The sequence below is a fragment of the Entelurus aequoreus genome, linkage group LG06 (genome assembly GCF_033978785.1).
Source record: "Entelurus aequoreus isolate RoL-2023_Sb linkage group LG06, RoL_Eaeq_v1.1, whole genome shotgun sequence".
In the NCBI taxonomy this organism is placed as follows: domain Eukaryota; kingdom Metazoa; phylum Chordata; class Actinopteri; order Syngnathiformes; family Syngnathidae; genus Entelurus; species Entelurus aequoreus.
In genome coordinates this window covers 70,055,819-70,076,296 of record NC_084736.1, presented here as the reverse complement: position 1 = coordinate 70,076,296, position 20,478 = coordinate 70,055,819, and the positions used below count along the sequence as shown (strand labels likewise).

The following is a 20,478-nucleotide window of genomic DNA, read 5'->3' as shown; positions in this document are numbered from 1 at the left end:
CAATTTAATAAATCAGAAACTGATGACATAGTGCTGTACTTTACTTCTTCATCTCTTTTTTTCAACCAAAAATGCTTTGCTCTGATTAGGGGGTACCTGAATTAAAAAATGTTCACAGGGGGTACATCACTGAAAAAAGGTTGAGAACCACTGATTTGGTTATCTATTTTAATCATTCCAATTTCCAACAACTTTGTCAGGTAAGGTATTAAAATGATCGTTAAAAAGTGGTTTGATTGATTGATTGATTGAGACTTTTATTAGTTGCACAGTACAGTACATATTCCGTTCAATCGACCACTAAATGGTAACACCCGAATACGTTTTTCAACTTGTTTAAGTCAGGGTCCCCTATACTTTATCAACTAAATAACCAACTGATACTTAGCAAAATTGCATCAATGTTTATTAATTCAGGTACCCGGTACCTGAATTAAAAACATGTTCACAGGGGCTGAAAAAAGGTTGAGAACCACTGCATTAGAGCATATATCCTGTAAGGTCCTGCGCCATCCCCTCGATCTCGTCTGTGCTTATTATGAACCGATGAAGCCTGCTGAGGTTACGAAGCGAAACGTCTTTCTAAAACAAACTGAAGAGTCATGTTGCGATCGATTCAATTCCCTGAGTACACAATGGCACGGATGAATGAGAATATTGAAAACGCTATTTATTCAGTTAGCATTGCCCAAAATGTTTCAAAATGGTCCCGGCATTCTTAAATGTTTCTGTATGTGTTCATCTGCTAACAAATATTTAACATTCCTGTTTGATCAAGACTTGTTTCACGTCTTTATCAGCGGGCCGCTCCAGGTGTGGTATGTTCACGTAAGACACCCCTCCTCCAGGCGCCTCGTTGGTATGCTCCGCCTCCATGCATAAATAACAGAGCGGGGGGCACCATGAGGCTGAGATAGCGAGGGGCTTTGCAGTAACGTGGGCCAACATCCGCGAGAACACATTAAAATTATCTGCCGGTGACATTTATCGTCTCTTTTGCGGTCAACGTTTACAATCATGAACGGCCAAATGAACGGTTTTCACAACTCCCTCATTGACGAGGACTGCTTCTTGTTCACGTCGGAGTCTGTCGGAGAAGGGCATCCCGGTAAATATGAACACTGACCTTATTGCAGATATCGTAATTAGCCACCGACATACAGGGGAAGCGGTCGTGTTTAGATAGTAATTATTTAACCACAATAAATAAATGAATGTAGTGTTTGTATTTTTCGTTGCGAAAGTGTCCGCCAAAAAGGAAGTGAGGGGCCGGCCGGTGTTAGCAGGCGCACGCGCCACTAGCTAAGGTTAGCTTGCTAATCTCCGCTCTAAGGCTTGTTTCTTGATAACTCTCCGGCTTTGACGTCTGTTGGTGGTTACAATGTGTTGGTTTCATTAAAGAATATTACTTTCTTTCACAAAATGTAATATTTTTTTCACCTATTGATTTGGGTTAAGTAGTCACAATGGCGGTTCTTGTTCTTTGATTAACAGCAAACTGTAGCCTACGCGAAGGTGTTTGGATTCAATGGCCGTTGGTTGTTTTAGATTTAAATTGATATAATTGTTCGGTGGAGATGCATTCCGGTTGTCGGCTATGACCCCCCCCCTCCAACCACATGTGCACATGTTTGAAATGGCGACTGTTGAGAGGCTTTCAGCCACTCCCACTGAGAACATGCTATAGTTTGTGTTAAGCCCTTGCGTCACTGTCTGCAGCCAGCTGCAATTTAGTGTTCCACTTTCTTCCAGACAAAATCTGCGATCAGATCAGTGACGCTGTCCTTGACGCCCACCTCAAGCAAGATCCAGACGCCAAGGTCGCATGTGGTGAGAATAAAACTGCTTCTCGTGCGTGCCAGTCAATGTAAAGCAAGGAGTGTGTTGATTTGTCTCATTTCCTGTGTTCCCGACAGAGACCGTTGCCAAGACTGGCATGATCCTGTTGGCGGGTGAAGTGACGTCACGCGCTACAGTGGACTACCAAAAAATTGTGCGGGACACAATTCGCCTGATAGGCTACGATGACTCCGCTAAAGGTGTTTTTTTAAGTTGCCTGTGTGTTTACGGTCCATCATGTCTGCTTTGACTAAAGACCAAATCTGTGTTACCGTATTTTCTTGAATTAGCGCACCGGCTGTAATTAATTTAAAACCTCTTCTCACACCGGCGCTTACCAAAGGCATGCAGTAAATTTAGGCATGCGCTTATAATTTTGAGTGTGATGTAAGGATAATTATGACATCGCTTAATGCCGCAATAAAATTTAAAGCACAATGAATCATCCCGGGAGTTCTTTTTGTTTGGGTCTGAAAAGACTTTTATTTGTTTTAAATGTCTAAACAACCTCGCGCCAACATATCTGTCCGACCTCCTTCAGCCTTACTGCCCCACCCGATCCCTCAGATCAGCCGATCAGCTGCTACTGACGGTCCCTGACACAAGGCTGAAGCTTAGAGGTGACAGAGCTTTCGCCGCTGCTGCTCCCGAGCTCTGGAACCTCTGAGTGTTAGACAAGCCTCCTCTCTTCCTGTTTTTAAATCTCTCTTAAAGACATACTTTTATCCATGGCTTTAAACACTGAGTGATATCCATCCTGCAACTGTGCCCCATAATACACCTGCTGTGAACCTGTTTTTTATGTTTTATTTATTTTATTTATTAATTTTTTATCGTGTTCTGTTTCTGTTGTGTTGTTTGCTCTGTACCCGTATTATCTTTTAACCTGCCCCTGAGTGCTAGACAAGCCTGCTCTCTTCCTGTTTTTAAATCTCTCTTAAAGACATACTTTTATTCCATGGCTTTTAACACTGAGTGTTATCCATCCTGCAATGGCGCCCCATAATACATCTGCTGTGAACCTGTTTTTTATGTTTTATTTATTTATTTTTTATCGTGTTGTTTCTGTTGTGTTGTTTGCTCGGTACCCGTATTATCTTTTAACCTGCCCATTGTACAGCACTTTGGCTAACCCTGTGGTAAATTTTAAATTTGCTTTATAAATAAAGTTGATTTGATTATAACTTGACACCCTTTATTTTTACAAGGGGTCATTCAACAATTACGTACGCATTTTTCTCCAGGATTTTGACCCCAACCCCCGTACGCAAAACTTACTATACAAATGATGGTACTTAATTGTGCGCATTTCCCCCCCAGGATTTTGACCCCCAGCCCCACCCCCCTTTGCATACGTAATTGTTGAATGGCTCCCAAGTGCCTGCGTTATAACACAGCGGTACAATGTATACCGGTATAATCAATTGTGATATATTTTGCTGGATGTTGCACACAGGACTCTGGACATATGTATATCTATGCATATATTTATGTTAAACTATGTCACCAACATTAAAACAATTTTATTGTTTTGTAAATAGCGTAGTATGTGACTTACCCGGCGGTAATTTTGGGCATGCGCTAATTATTTTGCGAAACAAGTTTGACCCTGCGGTAAATCGAGGCATGCGCATACTACATACCCGGCGGTAATTCAAGGAAATACGGTATGTGTTTTATGTTGCACGATTGCACCAAGAAAAAATCCTAGTTTGTGAACCCGTTCTTAAACAATGGCAATAAAACTATTATGATTCTAAAGGTCTTGACCATGTCTGTGTGCAGGCTTTGACTACAAGACCTGCAATGTCCTTGTGGCCTTGGAGCAGCAGTCTCCTGACATTGCTCAGGGTGTCCATGTGGACCGCAATGAAGAGGACATCGGCGCAGGGGACCAGGTGAGTTTCACGTTTTCCTTAGGGATATGCGAATCAATCAGCCACCGGTCAATATCGGCTGAATTTCATAAAGTACATGCCTGCCATTGCTGATTAATGCTTTTCAAAGCCGATCACAGACACAGATCCCCTTTGGATAATTGTATTTATCTTTCGTCACTTGGCTGACAAACCAGCCGTAGTTAGATAGTACTTTATTGATTCCTTCAGGAGAGTTCTCTCAGGAAAATAAAAATTCCAGCAGCAGTGTACAGAATTGAGATATAATTGAAAAAGTAAATAATTATGAGTCTCCATACAGAGTGGAGCCACTCCTCATAAGTCAATAATAATCACCTACAATGTGGCAAAACAACTGCATATTTAAATTGTAATCATCACTGGAGGGCGAAGTTAAGCATGTTACAGAGTACCGTATTTTTCAGACTATAAGTCGCTCCGGAGCATATGTCGCACCAGCCGAAAATGCACAATAAAGAAGGAAAAAAACATATATACGTTGTACTGGAGTATAAGTCGCATTTTTGGGGGAAGTTTATTTGATAAAATCCAACACCAAGAATAGACATTTGAAAGGCAATTTAAAATAAATAAAGAATAGTGAACAATAGGCTGAATAAGTTTACGTTATATGACACACAAATAACCAACTGAGAACGTGCCTGGTATGTTTACGCAACACATCATGGCTAGAGTCATTCAAATAACTATAACATATAGAACATGCTATACGTTTACCAAACAATCTGTCACTCCTGATCGCTAAATCCGATGAAATCTTTGTCCCTGGTGTCGCCTCTGGTATGCGCCCCGCTAGCGTCCTTTCTTTCTGCTGCTCGATTGCCGTTCTCTGCTGCATATTTCACTACGTACAGCTTGTAATCTGCAGTATGTGATTTCCTTTTCGGTGCCATTTTTGTTCAGTCCTTCTCAGTTTTTATAAGTTACCGCCAATGTTGATGTGATCCATTTTAATAGCTACAGCAGTAGCATATAGCAGTTAGCATCCCATGACCCACAATGCACTTCTGCCATGACCCTCCCCCGCCGATTTCTTATTGGTTGACGTGTGAGTGACGATTGCTGACGTGTGTGTGACGATTGGTGCCATTTGCTTCGTCTCTCACGCGAATGAGATAAATAATATTATTTGATATTTTACGGTAATGTGTTAATAATTTCACACAAGTGAAGTAGTATATGGAGTATATGTCGCACCCACGGCCAAACTATGAAAAAAAACTGCGATTTATAATCCGAAAAATACGGTAGATTGAAACATGTTGCAGCAAAAAATAAGCAGTTGACAGGAAATCAACAAGAGTCTAGAGAGGATAATATTACAACTGCTGTGTCAGCATTGTAGCGGTAAGTATCAGAATCTGATCAATGCTAGAATGATTACATCGTGGTTCAAATTTTCTCAATTTGTATGTTTTACAAACTTGGGGAATAATTCTCTGGGCAAAGGAGGACTTTCAGAGAAAACATGATTTCAATGGATAATAGTATATTTTGATTTTGTTTTGTCATTGTGTAAAATAACTTTTTTGCTCAAACAATTGTATGTAATAAAAGGGAATAAGCAGCTAGTTTTAATGTGTTATTTTGTTAAACTGTCAATATCACTCACCATTAATAAATGGAAAAATTACAGTTAATACATGTGATTGGGATTGTTATCAGCCAATCTCACTCATGATCAGTATCAGAATCGGCAGCATATAACCCTGATTGGAACATCCCTAGTTTTCGTCATTCATTGTCGTCCAGTGTCAATGAACATGGCACTAAACTTGCTCTTTCCCCAATGTTTTAGGGCTTGATGTTTGGGTATGCCACCGATGAGACGGAGGAATGCATGCCCCTCACAATTGTGCTTGCCCACAATCTAAATGCCAAGATTGCTGAGCTACGGCGCAATGGCACTCTTCCATGGCTGCGGCCTGACACAAAGACACAGGTAAAAATGAGTACTGGTGATCCAAAGTACCCGTACATTTAGTATATATGATCTGTAACTGTATTCTTGCCTCTTGCCTAGGTTACTGTCCAATATCGCCAGGACCGTGGCGCCATGCTTCCGGTGCGCGTGCACACAATTGTCATCTCTGTTCAACACGATGAGGATGTGTGCCTGGAGGAGATGAGAGATGCCCTGAAGGAAAAAGTCATCAAAGCTGTTGTTCCCTGTATTTATTTGGATGATGACACAATCTACCACCTACAGCCCAGTGGGAGATTTGTTATTGGCGGTCCTCAGGTAAATGTGGAGCACAGTGTTCAGACATGTCAGTTTCCCCCTTTTTGTAGCATAGTGGGTTGTGGAGGTGGGAATGACATAATCGCTTAATTGGCGATGATGAATTTGTGAAAAGTGAAATCATGAAAAGCGGAACAAATGTTTAGAATTACCCTGTTGCCTAAAAAAAGACGAAGCTGCCTGTAAATGCTTTTAGATGGGGGAAGGCTCAGCAGCACACGCTGTTTAAGAGTGCTTTAAAAAATGTAGGGATGTACCGGTAACTATCGTATATGAAAATGTTAACTGTTATTGTAACCCAAATGATTTCAGTACTGTTAAATTTAAAACGGTAGTTTATTATTAATACCAGTTATGGTCACATCCCAACTTAAATGTTTTTGATATAGTATTTGTCTCAATCTGATTGCTGGCTTAATATAGTCTTGACTGTTTGTTTCCAAGTTGACAACATTGATCCCAACAGTTAAAATTTTGGTGTAAAATTTAAAAAATGCAGACTTTAACACTATTTAAATGCCTTTTAAGCATTGTTAAATGGTTTTCAGATTTGTAACTTTGTTTTTTCTTTCTTAAATCTTACACAATAGACATCAGTCAAAGTTTATTTGTATAGCCCTTAATCACAAATGTCTCAAAGGGTTTTTGTAGATTGTTTATAATCGTTAGAAGCCAAAATTGAAATAACATTTTTATTGATTGCCCAGTCTTACTGTGTGCACTCATCTAAAAGCTGGAAATGACGCAATAATGCATACGTCAGTAGTCAAAGTAGGAGCTTTTATACACATTATTAAATATAATACATTTATGTGTGATATACAGTACATTAATATGATATTCAAAGATAGATGGATAATAGATTTCTAATCGAATAGTGCAACAGCTAAGTCTTATTGCTCCGTTACAGGGTGATGCTGGGCTGACGGGTCGCAAAATAATAGTCGACACTTACGGAGGCTGGGGAGCCCATGGAGGCGGAGCTTTCTCTGGGAAGGACTACACAAAAGTGGACCGCTCTGCTGCCTATGCTGCACGCTGGGTTGCGAAGTCTTTGGTGAAAGCGGAACTCTGCAGGAGAGTTTTGGTTCAGGTGTGCGCTGCTGCTTAGCCTATTGTATGAATTATAAAGCTTTTGTGACGTCCAATGATTCCTAATTTATGTCTGGTTAGGTTTCCTATGCCATTGGTGTTGCCCACCCCCTCTCCATTTCCATCTTCCACTATGGGACCTCCAACAAGAGTGAACGGGAGCTGCTGGATATTGTGAAGAAGAACTTTGACCTCCGCCCTGGGGTCATTGTTAGGTAATGTATGACCTGAAACCGGTTTACTCCTACTGTAGCTTTTTTTCCCCTGTTCTTATTCTGCAAGACAGGCTTCCTCTCTGTATCACATAGTTAAAAGATTTTAAGGGCTATTTACACATGGTTGTCTTTTTAAATGTGTTTTGGCAGCTTTATTACATAGTTTTTGTGGGGGGGGGGAATGCAAACTTTTTAAAGTGCTAGTTCTTCAATCCCAATTATTTGGCACAACTTAATAGTGTGACCGACATAGACCTTGTCATGGTGCTCTCCCTAACACAAGTACAGAGTAAAGTTATGAATAAAATATTTTGGAAAACACTGAGCACAAGCATATAGTGCCAAAGTGTGACACTGGCACAGTATGAAAGAGTGTCCTAAGTATTTTATGCAGCTCGTGCCAATGGGAATAATTCCCTATGCACAACATGCAAAAGTACTTTCTTTTTTTGTTAGCTGGTTTTTTTTGTGCAAACAAGCCTTTACTTGTGTTTGATAATGAAGCCCTTTGGCGATGACTCAGGATGGGTCTGTTTTGTAAATGGTTTCCATCTGGAAGCTGTCGTTGTCACATTGCTCAGGCGCAGTGTATGGTAGGTGTGGTAAGTGATGCTTTTTTTCTTGTCGTTGCCTGCACAAGCAGTTTTTTATGTTTTTGTTTTGTTTTTAAAACCTTGTGCCTCACTTTGCCCTGTGTGTATCCGTGACTGCTGTTAAACTTGATGATTATTTATTTTAGGGAGCTGGATCTGAAGAAGCCCTTGTATCAGAAGACCGCAGCCTATGGCCACTTTGGCCGTGACTCCTTCCCATGGGAGGTTCCCAAAAAGCTCAAATACTAAACTTGTTAAGCTTTTTCCTCCCAGGCTTGTTGGTGTATACTACAGAGAAGCCACCAAGATTTTGGGGGAGAAATGCCATTATTTCTCATCACTGCATCATTTACCACTTGACTCCCTCTCTTCCTCCCCTTTCCTCTGGTTACTGTTTCTTTTGTTAATTGCTTTATCATGCTGGGTCCTTGAATGCATTTTTATTTTTTTAACTTTAATAGATTCCAAGAAATTATTTTCCCCGGCTCCGCACTCTGTTAGAGTCTGATTTGCTGCGGTCCTCTTGTCATTCCACGCGCATCTAGTTGATAGTCAGTGGCACATCAGTGGTGTGTTAGACTGTACTTGGCCTTCTTTATTTTCTGGTGCTACTGTTAAGGAGTGTGTGCAACCTCTGAAGTCTATCTTGAACGATGTAGCCTGTCGTTTAGGCCCTGTCCACATGGAAATTCTAAGATCTGAACGGTAAAGAATTTTATAGAGTGAAGTTATGGGTGCTCTCCATAATGTCTTTTTGTGAACAAGCAGATCACCCACAAGAACAGCAGACTGGCATGACAATTCTACTTTGTGCTTAGTCCAGACATGAGACATGTGTTTCTCGTGTGTTTGCCGTCATTGTTTGTTGTGCAGTGGAATACACGCTATATTGTGTATACGCTCTCATAGTTTTGGTGGCTGTTTACAGCGCTAATGGCTGATGTACTACATCTTTTTTATCCAGTGATCTGTTCCCGTCTGGATGGGATTAATGCAGATCTGCCAACTTTTTTGGAATGCAAATCTCACGGATTGTATTGTCTGTTTTTTGCATGGGGTATAAAATATTGTAGCTTTTGTCTGGATTTTGAAAGGATGACGAATAGGTGGTAGATCAACAATCACTTTTTTTTTTTTTAAAAACAAACTACCACACCAAAACAACCTTTTCACAAAACCGCGTACACATTGGCTCAAGTCTCCCACTCTTTAACCCTTCTATTTTTCCCATGTGCACAGAATAAATTCAGTGACTCTCAAGCTGTCAGATATATTTTTAGAAGTGCACAAATGTACTGCTCCATCTAAAATGTATTTACCATAAAAAACATTCACCGGCGGTTATGCGCAATTTGTTTTGGCCAGTAAAAAGGTCCACAGACTGGCATGTTTTAGATGTGCAATGACGGTGTATATTCTTAAAATCCATCCTGAGCGTCTCAACGGCACAGAATCCTATCCCCAACAGTGAAGTCGTTGCAAAGTTACATGTTTATAGACCAAATTTTGTCGCACTTTTTATTTTCCAACCCGCTAAATAGTTTGTGTGGACAGGGCCTAAGGGAGGAGTCTTTGTTCTCTCTGAGCAACATTCCTCCTCATTCAGTGTAGTCTTTAATTTTTGGTAACTTTACTCCTTTTCTTCATGGAGGACACTAGAATGGCACAATTGGATGGTAAGGTTGCTGTTCATTGAAAAAAAAATTAAAAATGCTATGCATTGCCAGCCAAATCGTACATTTTCAAGATCTCGAACGAGTTTAAAGGCCCACGCGCCTCTGTAGACCTTTGCTGTTTTCTGACGTACTACAGAAAAGTCAGAGGCTGCTATGTCACTGCTCTGGTCTGCAGAGGTGTTGGATATACTTGATAGTGATGGAATATTTGGATTGTGTACATCAGATGAGTTTTAAACTTTTTTTTGTTTGTTTTGTTTTTTAAAGAAATTGCTTATTTTTTTACTAAGGCCCTTGGACTCCTGGACTCCTCGGGTATACTGATGGCAGGTGTAGTTACAGAGAAACCTGGTTTCCATCTTTATCCTGATGGAGTTTTCCTGTCCTCTTGGATGTCAAACAGCAACACTATTTATTTGTTCTTTGAAGCTCAGCGTGCATACAGAGAAGCTGACGTTTCAGAAGGCAGCTTTTAAAACAAAAAAATTGTTACTGAATCTTGAATTCCTTTTGACTTGATCATTTTTCAGTGTTTGGCTTGAGGCTCCAGAGTGTCGTACAGAAAAGCTTTGGATCGCCTCAAAAAGCAAGTGTCACTGTTAAATGTTTGTCTATTTTATTACATTGTTTTATATTCGGATTGCAGTAATATATATTTAATAGGGCTATGGGCTGGTTGTCATTTTTAAGCGTCCACAAATCCTTGGCTCTTACGAATCGTCCCGAATGAGACGGCTACGTTGGGTTGGTGTAGTACAGAGAAACCAGCTTTGTTTACATGGCGGTCCCATTATGGATGAGTCTAGTTGTCTCTTTTGGAGGTCATCAACATCATTGGTTACAGTAAGTGTAAATGTGCCTTTTCTATTTCCTCTCCTCCTTTCTTTGCTTCTGTCCTCACACACCAACGCGCTTCTAACAGGAACAAGTAGCTGACTGTAATGTGCTTCATGTTTAGATTGGGCTGTTTCTCCTAATGAACTGTAATAAACATCCCTACACCATGCACTTGTCTTGTCTTGCTATATAAAGTTATGGTTTATAGATTTGAATAAAAGTTTATTAGTTATTCTAAGAGGGCTGGTGGTGTAGGTCAGATACATTATTCACATTAGTCTTACTAGCCGCACTATCAGTTGAAGTGGAGAGGTTACAAATCTTCCCAGTGCAGTGAATGTTTCAGAATGTTCGGACAAAGCTCAGGAAAAACACCCATTAGAAGTCGAATTGCAGTTTATACATTGCAGGTCTTACCATAAGTTGCATGACTAGATCCTATACAGTCAACCAACTTTTCAATCAGCATCTTTATAGACAGTTTTGGCCAATCGATGCCTCCAATTTAGTCATGTTGGGTTGGATCTTTTTCTGCTCCAGCAGTGTACAAAGCAAGGTCCACAAAAATGCTTAAATGTCCTGTGCACACTAAGCAGTGCTAGTCAATGAGCTAAAAGCTACCGGCAGACGTTTAATTGTTCTAAACAGGTCTTCTTAAAAGGGTCCTATAATGATTCAATTTGCATTTAACACACTTCCTTGTAGACTGCTTTCGTGTCAATCGTGTGCTACAGTCACATTTTCAACAACTGCTATTACTTAACTTTGCAGCCATAAACTAGGTGAAGGACAAAAATGCTTAAGAAAAATGCCTATCATTCACAATCCTTAGGTAAGACAATCTTTTTTTAAATTTTTAATGCAGTATAAATGGTAAACAAATGCGATCAAAAGTCTGCTTACAATGAAGCCTAGGGTAGTCTATATTCTGCCTATAGAAGCCCTTAACACCTCCATTGAGGTGTTATATACATGATGTAAGTATATATGTAATGTGGTAACAGGCACATTTATTACATTTAATATTTGCGTATTTTGATCATTTTAAGCATACGTGGCACAATTTCAAAAATTTGTCATGATGTTGGGCCTTTTTTTAATTTTTTTATACAGCATCACTTAATTACTCACTGCAGACTTCTTGGGTGACAACACACATAAAACATCACATACTGTACAATGTCTGCTGTCACTGGGATGCAGACTGATAGAATGTTATATTCCCGTTTAGATGAATAATGACTCATCCTCGCAAAGAAAAGCTGGGTGGAAGCAAGTGTCTTTTTATACTGTTCTCACCATTTACCGATTCTAAATTGGCTGTGAAAGTTGACAAACGTCTTTCGTTATGTCTTTCATTAAGATTGTGAACAACAGGCACAATAAAAAAGTGCAGTTCCCCTTAAAGAGTGTATAAAAAAAGGTTTGAAATCTTTTTTTTCTACTTTTGCTAAAATCTCCCAATCAACTTAAGTCTTAAATATATTTTTGCAAACATGTCATGTTTGGTAAATTTTAACCCATTTTGCCCATTTGATCTAATTATGTCAGTTTTATTTTGAAAAATGTGCATAAAATGGGTTACCATCCATACAGTAAATGTCAAAGGGCTGGGGACAATTTAGGCCTAAATATACTTAACTATTATATATGAATGATAACTTGTCCATTTTCTTTCAAAACAAAAACATGACATAATTGGATCAAATGGGCATTTAATGTAATGGGTTAAGTTTATTTTGAACATGCATACAATTACAACATTATACATCACATTTTCCAGTTTCTCTTTTCAACATGTTAAAAAAAAGTATGAAGAAGTCTTCTTCATACTTCCTAAGGGTTAGGATTAAATAAAGTTTGCTTCTTCAAGAAGCAGACTTTATTTAATCCTAACCCTTTTTTGTTACATAGCAACTGCTACACTTTAATTCACTTATATTTGTTCACAGTATTTTCCATACATAATAACATTAAAAACATATACATGAATAAACAGTGAAGTAAGTTGTATTTCATATAGTGAGGTGAATATGATTATCAAAACGTTTATCATGGTTTTTGTTTTTACTTTGTAAACATTTTGAACAGTTTCTTAAATTGAATCATATTAGAAGTTGGTATTTTCTCTTGTAGTTTCTTGAGGGTGTCCACCATCTTTTTTGTAGGAACATTTACTCACAATCAAACTCTTATTTTTAAAAGAGAAACAATGTTAAATACAGTTTTAAGACGAGCCAAAAGTTAAAACCGTGAGTGAGGATCGTGTGTGGAATAGAAAAGAGCCTGGGGGAATCATTAAAAAAAGTCTTCGGGGTAAAAATCACGTGTGTAAACAATGTTAATGACAACTTTTTTTTAGTTTATTTTAATTTTTTTTTTGTTAAGGGCTAAGAATGAAAGTTTATTCGTGTTTTTATTTATTCATTTATTTTTTATAAACCTTTATTTATAAATTTCAACATTTATGTTAATGACAACTCACATTAGAACGGGAGCATCCGTGACGTGGCTGCCTCCATGTTACTACTAAAGAACAAAGAACCCTAACAATATCCCATGTGAGTATAAAAACGTTTATTATAGGTTTATAACATAACAACAGGAGAAATTAACTTTTCCGCTTGAGTGTGAATTGTAGAATTAGGCCGTGTCTACATTTAAAGTCGTTTAACCCCTTGAACGAATAATTATTTAGCCTAAGCCCCGTTTCAGCCACACTAAACCTGAAGGGTTTAAGGTCCCCCTCCTCGGACAAGTTTTTACACGGGTAAGTCAGCCGTGTATTTCTTGAATCTCCGGCACTTAGCTTTGTATGGACTCATTAATCGTTTACAAAGTGTGTTCGGAGAGGAAGTGACGCCAGAAAGACCGCGCCACAGCCAGCTTCATAATAAACCGGTTTCGTAGCTCGGAGCTAACCACTGGAAATAATGGAGGCGAGTCATCCAGACATGCCCGTGTTTGTCCTTCTGCTACATGTACAGACGCTTGTGGAAATCACACATGAATACCTTAAGACAGTGGTTCTTAACCTTGTTGGAGGTACCGAACCCCACCAGTTTTATATGCGCATTCACCGAACCCTTCTTTAGTGAAAAATAAAATGTTATTTATTTCAAATTCAAGACAATGTTACAGTATATGTGTGGAGGGGGGCGTGGTCGGCGCGTTTGCTGCAGGAGCGGGGTGTGCCAGGGCCGGCTTTGGAACACAGCTGACAGGTGATTAGATTGCCCAGCTGGGGATAGTTGTCTAATCACCTGTTGTTCTTATCAGTAGCGGCCGGGAGCAGGAGGAAGAGGAGGGCTTGGAGAGACGGAAGCACGCGGAACACGGAGGAGTGGACTGAAAAGTCAAGTGTCGTGCTAGATCTTTAAAGAAAAATAAAACTTTGTTAAACCCGGAACGCCGGTCTCCAGCTCACGTGTGTGATCAGCAAGAACCCACTGGGAGGCAATCTCCACAATATGTTTTTTGACTGGTGCACAAAATGAACCGTGCATGAACATCACCTTGTTCAAAGAACAAAACCAACACAGTGCATGAACTCACAACAAACTACACACATGCAAATCAGATGGAAAATTAGAGGGAACATCGTTTGGGGGTATTCATAATACGCCGATAGGGAGAAGTTTTTATGTACACGATGAGTCGGTGTGTCTTGACCTCCGCGGCGGAGGCTCCGCCGAACCCCTGAGGCCAACCCACCGAACCCCTAGGGTTCGATCGAACCCAGGTTAAGAACCACTGCCTTAAGAGAAAGCGATTGCAGCTATTTGGGATACAACACTTCTCAGACGGCAAGAGAACTGTGATTCTACTTAGCGAAGAACTTTGTCCATTTGTCGCAGGAGAGACAACGAGAATGCGAGCTCCCGTAGATGTGATTAAAAAAAGGTAGTGTGTGCTTTGTATTACCTGGGCATCGAGAGAAAACTACGGAAAACAGCGAATGCTTTTGGACTGGCAAAGCAGATTGTATCAGTTATTGTCCGCCATGTATGTCACAGACTCAACATCTAGGTCCAGAGTATATAAAGTCACCAAAAAGGAATGGACTATGAAGGTGAAGGCAAAAGAGTGAGGAGTGTCCTGACCAGATATCTAGATCCATAGATTGATTGTTGTAAAATGTTCTTTATCACATTGTTTACGTGTCTAATAAAGATTTGATTAATTTATGATTACTTAGGTGTGATTCACTACAACAGGGCCCCACAGCACACTGGATTCCAGTTAATTGAAATACCACAACACTGGATATTGTTCAGATAAGTTACATTTAAGAACTTGCACACAAAGCAACACTGGAGGTGACTATGACGTGTGCGTTTTCCGCGCATGCGTACTAGGTCGCGTTGCGCCGGCGTTCGGAGGGGGTCGGGGGTCTTAAACGGTGGCATTGTTGTGTGTGGACAAGGATAAGGTTAGGTGTGATTTACCCTGGATAACCTTATCCGGCTTAGTGTAAACGGGGCCTTAGTGAGAAAAATACAAAACGCCATGGCGGCCGGATATTTATTTCCTGCTTTATTTCCGGTTCAGGTCACGCCCACTGCATGTGGCATCATCCCCCACTGAACGAGTCGGCATCATCCCCCACTGAACAGTTGGTGCATTTGGGCCACACCCCTTTTTTTGACATAATACCCCACTCAACATGTGGTGCATTTAGGCCACGCCCCCTTTTGCAGGTTTAGGTTTAAACTAAGTTGGAATAACCTCTAAAGGCCTTAGTGGCCACATGCGTGGACAGCACCTTTTAGCTCTTATTTCCAAAATTGTGTACACTACTGAATTGGGGTCTTATGCCAACATATGGACACTTATACTGCTATCTGGTGGTGTCAGAAGAGTATAACAAACAATGGAATTTGGAAAAAAAAGTGTAAAAATAAAAATTAGCATGTCGCTACACATGAAGTACACGTTTGTTACTTATGGACTAAGTACATCATATAAAAAGATGATTTTTAGTTTTTATTCAAATTAGGGTCCAATAAGCCCAAATAGCAAAGAGAAATAAAAAAATAATGTAAACAAACAGCTTAGGCCTTAAGAGGTTAAATGCAGAGTCAGAAATGAAACCGTAAACTCCGATCATAACATTGTGTGGGTGTATTATTGGGGCCCTTTGGAAATTGCTTCTTTTATAATTATTATCCAAATTAGATCTATTTTTTGAAGCACTTAACAAGCATTAAAAGTTAAGTTAAAGTACCAATGATTGTCACACACACACTAGGTGTGGTGAAATTTGTCCTCTGCATTTGACCCATCCCCATTTTCACCCCCTGGGAGGTGAGGGGAGCAGTGGGCAGCAGCGGTGGCCGCGCCCGGGAATCATTTTTGGTGATTTAACCCCCAATTCCAACCTTTGATGCTGAGTGCCAAGCAGGGAGGTAATGGGTCCCATTTTTATAGTCTTTGGTATGACAATTAACTGTTGACACGCAACATTTCAAAATTGACTCTCTAGCGCCCTCTTGAAAATGACCAGAAATGAGCCCCTGACACCGGATTCAATGAAGTGAAGTGATGTATATTTATGTAGCACTTTTCTCTAGTGTCTCAAAGCGCTGTACATAGTGAAACTCTCTAGATACATTTAAACCAGTAATCCATGTAATGAAGCTACAACTGTTGCAATTTGCAAGAAGAGACACAGTCTTTCATTACAAAGTGAAAGTTGTAAAGACAAAGCTGACAAAGAAGGACATAACAGTTCTTCGCATGGTCTCAAGGTTAGGACTGTAGTCAGGGAGAAACCAGGCAACAGCTGTCCTGTGCGTCAACAATTTTCTTCTCTTTTTTTCTGCAGCCTGAGAGCAGCTTAAATCGAGTTTCTTTCTCCAGCCTGTGGGAAGGAGCCTTTTTGGCAACGTCCCTTTATCCTCTAATCTTCAATTAGATGTTTTGGGACAAAGAACTGCTGAAATTGGCGAATCGGTTGAAATGATCTGGGCTCCAAAGCGCTCTGTGTGGAGTTTAAATGTGTTTTTGTAGACTATACTTACGTTTTGTCCCGCAGTCCTTAAACATGCAAAAATAAGTCATATCACAATATTTTTTTACATCAGTCGATACCGATATGTTTCACGACTTATTTTATAATCATTAATAATATTTATTTATTTATATGCAAATTATATATTTTAGTAGTCATATTTATTTAATGTATTTATTGTATATATATATATATATATATATATATATATATATATATATATATATATATATATATATATATATATATATATTTGTATAAATGCTACATTGCTAACATGCATGTTAGGTCAAGTTTGGCGATATGGAAAAAATTATTATCGCAATATGTTTTCGTATGTATCATGATTTATTTTACTTATTTCATATTTATTATTAGTATTTATTTATATGAACACAATTTATTTATTGAATATTTTGTGATGTTTTAATGTTTCTTTGCTAACATGCATGTTAGGTAAAGCTGGGCGACAAGGAAAAAAAATCATATCAAGATTTAATTTATATTAGTCAATATCGGTATGAAGATTTATTTAATTAATTATTTTACATGTAATATTTTTAGTTTTATTTATTCGTATTAAAATTATTTATTTAATATTTATTAATTATATGTTTTTTATATTCATTCATTTTATACTTCATAATATAATTTATTTTATATTTTGTCAGGTTTAAATGTTAGATTGCTAAGACATCAGAAAATTATTTTTGATTGAAATATGTATTTTTTTGTCTGTATTTAAACACGACAGATCTACTGAAGAACTTAATTGTAGATGACAGGCTCCATGTACAGTAAAATATTGACACACACACTGCCAATATTATCATATTACAAATGTCTTTTTTTTCTGAAATTTTCCCTGAATACTTAATACTTAAAGGAAAAGTTTTTTTTCCCAGCTCTAATGTTGCACTGTAAAAATGTTCATTGTAAATTCACAGCATATTACTGGCTAATAATTGCATTACTGTCACATGAACAATTAAAGTAATTTACTGTGAAATTACTGCAGAGCTGTGATTTTACAACAAATTTAAACAAAGTTACAACTAAATGCTGTAACTTCCAAAATAAAATGTTACAGTTAGTTACAATACAATTCCAACTAAATGCTGTGACCTCACAATTGTAATGTTATTACTCTCTATCATTAGCACGCCGCCACTTACTGTACATGAGTGTGCAACGTAGTCTATGGAAAGAAACAAAATGTAACGTACAAACTCCTCTACAGTAAAGTAAACCGCTGATGATTAGAAATGATTTGGGATGCAGTTATTTCACTTTGCTCACAAGTTTTTGGTCGTGCATTTCATAAGCTGTTCAAGCTGCAGGGCCTGTTTGCTGCTGCTTTGATTTTTGGACACATGGGAGGAGCTTTACTAGTCAGAACCAGTCAGACGTTTGCAACATGCGATAATTAAAAGCTCCTTCTACTGAAAAACAAGAATGTCATAAAGAATGAATGGAGAGTGACAGGATTGCCTTTGACATACAAGCTAGCTTAGCAGGTTTGAAAATATGTTTTCTTAATTTTTCTCAAGCTGCTGTGCCTCCTCCAATATAAAGCAGAGATAAACGGCATGACAAATGCACCGGATGTGAGGGGAACACATTCTGAGCTTGACATTTACTCAGACTAGTCGACCGAAGCAAACAAAAAGCTGCATGTTTTGTTTTTTTTTGACCTCATGGCTGGCGAAGTCTCAAGATGTTCTGCAAAACTTGGTCAAGGAGGAGCCAGCTGTGCTCTGCTATTGGTGGGAATGAGACACACCTCTTCAGACTGTCTTCAGCTTCACTCCTCAGCCACCATGGGACTTGTTCTAGGCTTTTAAGAGATGCATTCCCAAGCTGCTCCCCACCTTCATGCTGGCGTCACGCTGAAAAGTGTCCAATCACATGTGGAGTGCGGCCTTGCATCGATGTTATGTGAAGCATGAGGTCCGCTTTCGGAAAACGCTCGTCAATTCTTGTCCAAACAAAGCCAGACATCGGATTTATGACTCTTATGAACCGTTCCTGTCAAAGAGCCGTTCAAAAGACTCGTTATTATTGTTATAACTTTTTTCAAAAGTAACTTTTTTTCCCACTGACTGTCCCTAACAGCAACTATAAGATAAGATGTGGCTCAGAATAATTCAAAATTACACGTCACTAATATATGTATTATACTCCATACTATAATGACACTCATTAAAATACAGTAGTGTAACAGGCCTTAGAATTCATTAAAAACAAGGCCGAGGTTTTATTTAACAACACTGCAAAAAGTCAGTGTTCAAAAACAAAACAAAAAATACAAAAATTAGGGGTGTTTTATTTGAACTAAGCAAAATTATCTGCCAATAGAACAAGAAAATTTGGCCTGTCAAGACTTTCCAAAACAAGTAAAATTAGCTAACCTCAATGAACGCAAAAATACCTTAAAATAAGTATAAACGAGTGCACTTTTCTTGGTAGAAAAAAAATAAGAGACCTTTTTGCTCAATATGTTGAAAAATATTCTTAAATTAAGTAAATGCTAGTGCCATTATCTTGACATAATGATATGCGCTCGGCATTACATTTCTTGAAACCAGCAAACTTATACTAAAAACTAATTTATTGTTCTTAATGGAAAGGCAACAATGCAACCGCTTGTTACTCTCGGGGTCTCCTAGCCGCTCAGGCAAATCATATGGTCTAAAAAGGCATTTTTCCATCGATAACATGACATCATCGCGCCAAGTGCGTGCTCTTTCAGTCAATTAGTGCGCATATATACAGCCCGGCCCCCGGCCAAAATCTTTTTAATTGTAATTTTGAGGAATTTATCTAAATGTGCATGAACTATTTCTGTTCAAAATTGTTTGAAATGTTAAATGTTTAAATATTAACTGTCAGTTTACTGTACTGTGCCAACTGTACTACTATATGAGTACGTATTTTCTATTGTTTCATTGAAAATAAAACAGCAAAGTCCATTTGGCTGTCATCTGTTTGAATTATGAGACACAATTGTGTCAAAATCATGATTTTTTTTTTCATGCTTGAAATAAAAAATTATTACTTTAAAAAAGTAGTTTTATACTTGTGATTGTTGATGACACAGCTTTGCAACAGTTGATATTCTAGTTTCAAGCATGTTTTACTCAATATAGGTCATAAAATCTCAGCAACAAGCTGTAATATCTTACTGAGATAATTTAGGACCAAAACACTTAAAACAAGTAAAAGACTAACATAAAATGTGAATAGTGAAAATAATTATCTTATCAGACAGAAAATAAGTAAATATCACCCTTATTTGAGATATTTAAACTTACTTAGATTTCAGTTTTTGCAGTGAAGAATGTTTAATATTTTTGGCCACTGTAACATTACACACAGTTTTTGAACAGTAAGACTGTGTTTAAATATTAGTTCAAGTGATTATTTGGCGTACCACTAGATGGAGCCTGCGTACCACAGTTTAAAAATCATTGCTCTACATTGTAAAAAAAAATCCAAAATCTGCAGATTTTACGGTAAAAAACTGGCAGCTCAATTTCACATCAAATTATTGTCAATTTCAAAATGGTACCATTGTTGTTTTCACAGTTCACTTCTGGCGACTAAGCTGCCATTTTTTTTACTATACAATCTATAGTTTGTTTTCTACAATACATTACTGTACATTTTAAAATGGTAAATTTCTGGCGACTGAGCTGCTGATATTTTACCGTACAATCTATGTTTGTTATTTTTACAGTGCATTACTGTAACTTTAAACATGGTACCATTGTTTTTTTATAATAATAATAATATAATATAATAATAATATTTTTTTTATAATTCTATAATTCTGGCGACTGAGCTGACGGTTTTTTTTTTTTACTGTAATAAGTTTTTGTTTTTACAGTGCATTACTCTGACTGTAAAAATGGTACCCTTTTTAATTTTACTGTAAAATTCCAGCCACTGAGTTGGCAGCCGGGTTTTTACCATAATGCCTATGGCCGTTTTTACAGTGCGACACTGTAACTTTAGAAACGAAACCATTGTTATTTTTTTGATATCGTTCT

The 20,478-nt window shown here is 38.3% G+C and overlaps 1 protein-coding gene across 1 annotated transcript; it reads left to right on the top strand.

The window, feature by feature from the left end:
* The first annotated feature begins 892 nt into the window (after positions 1-892).
* mat2ab (methionine adenosyltransferase 2Ab) lies at positions 893-9,029 on the top strand. Its single transcript, XM_062051383.1, has 9 exons — positions 893-1,108; positions 1,753-1,830; positions 1,917-2,039; positions 3,625-3,737; positions 5,557-5,700; positions 5,782-6,000; positions 6,911-7,093; positions 7,174-7,307; positions 8,047-9,029. The coding sequence occupies exons 1-9, from the start codon at positions 1,018-1,020 to the stop codon at positions 8,147-8,149; spliced, it is 1,188 nt and encodes a 395-aa protein (XP_061907367.1). The 5' UTR covers positions 893-1,017; the 3' UTR covers positions 8,150-9,029.
* The last annotated feature ends 11,449 nt before the right edge of the window (positions 9,030-20,478 follow it).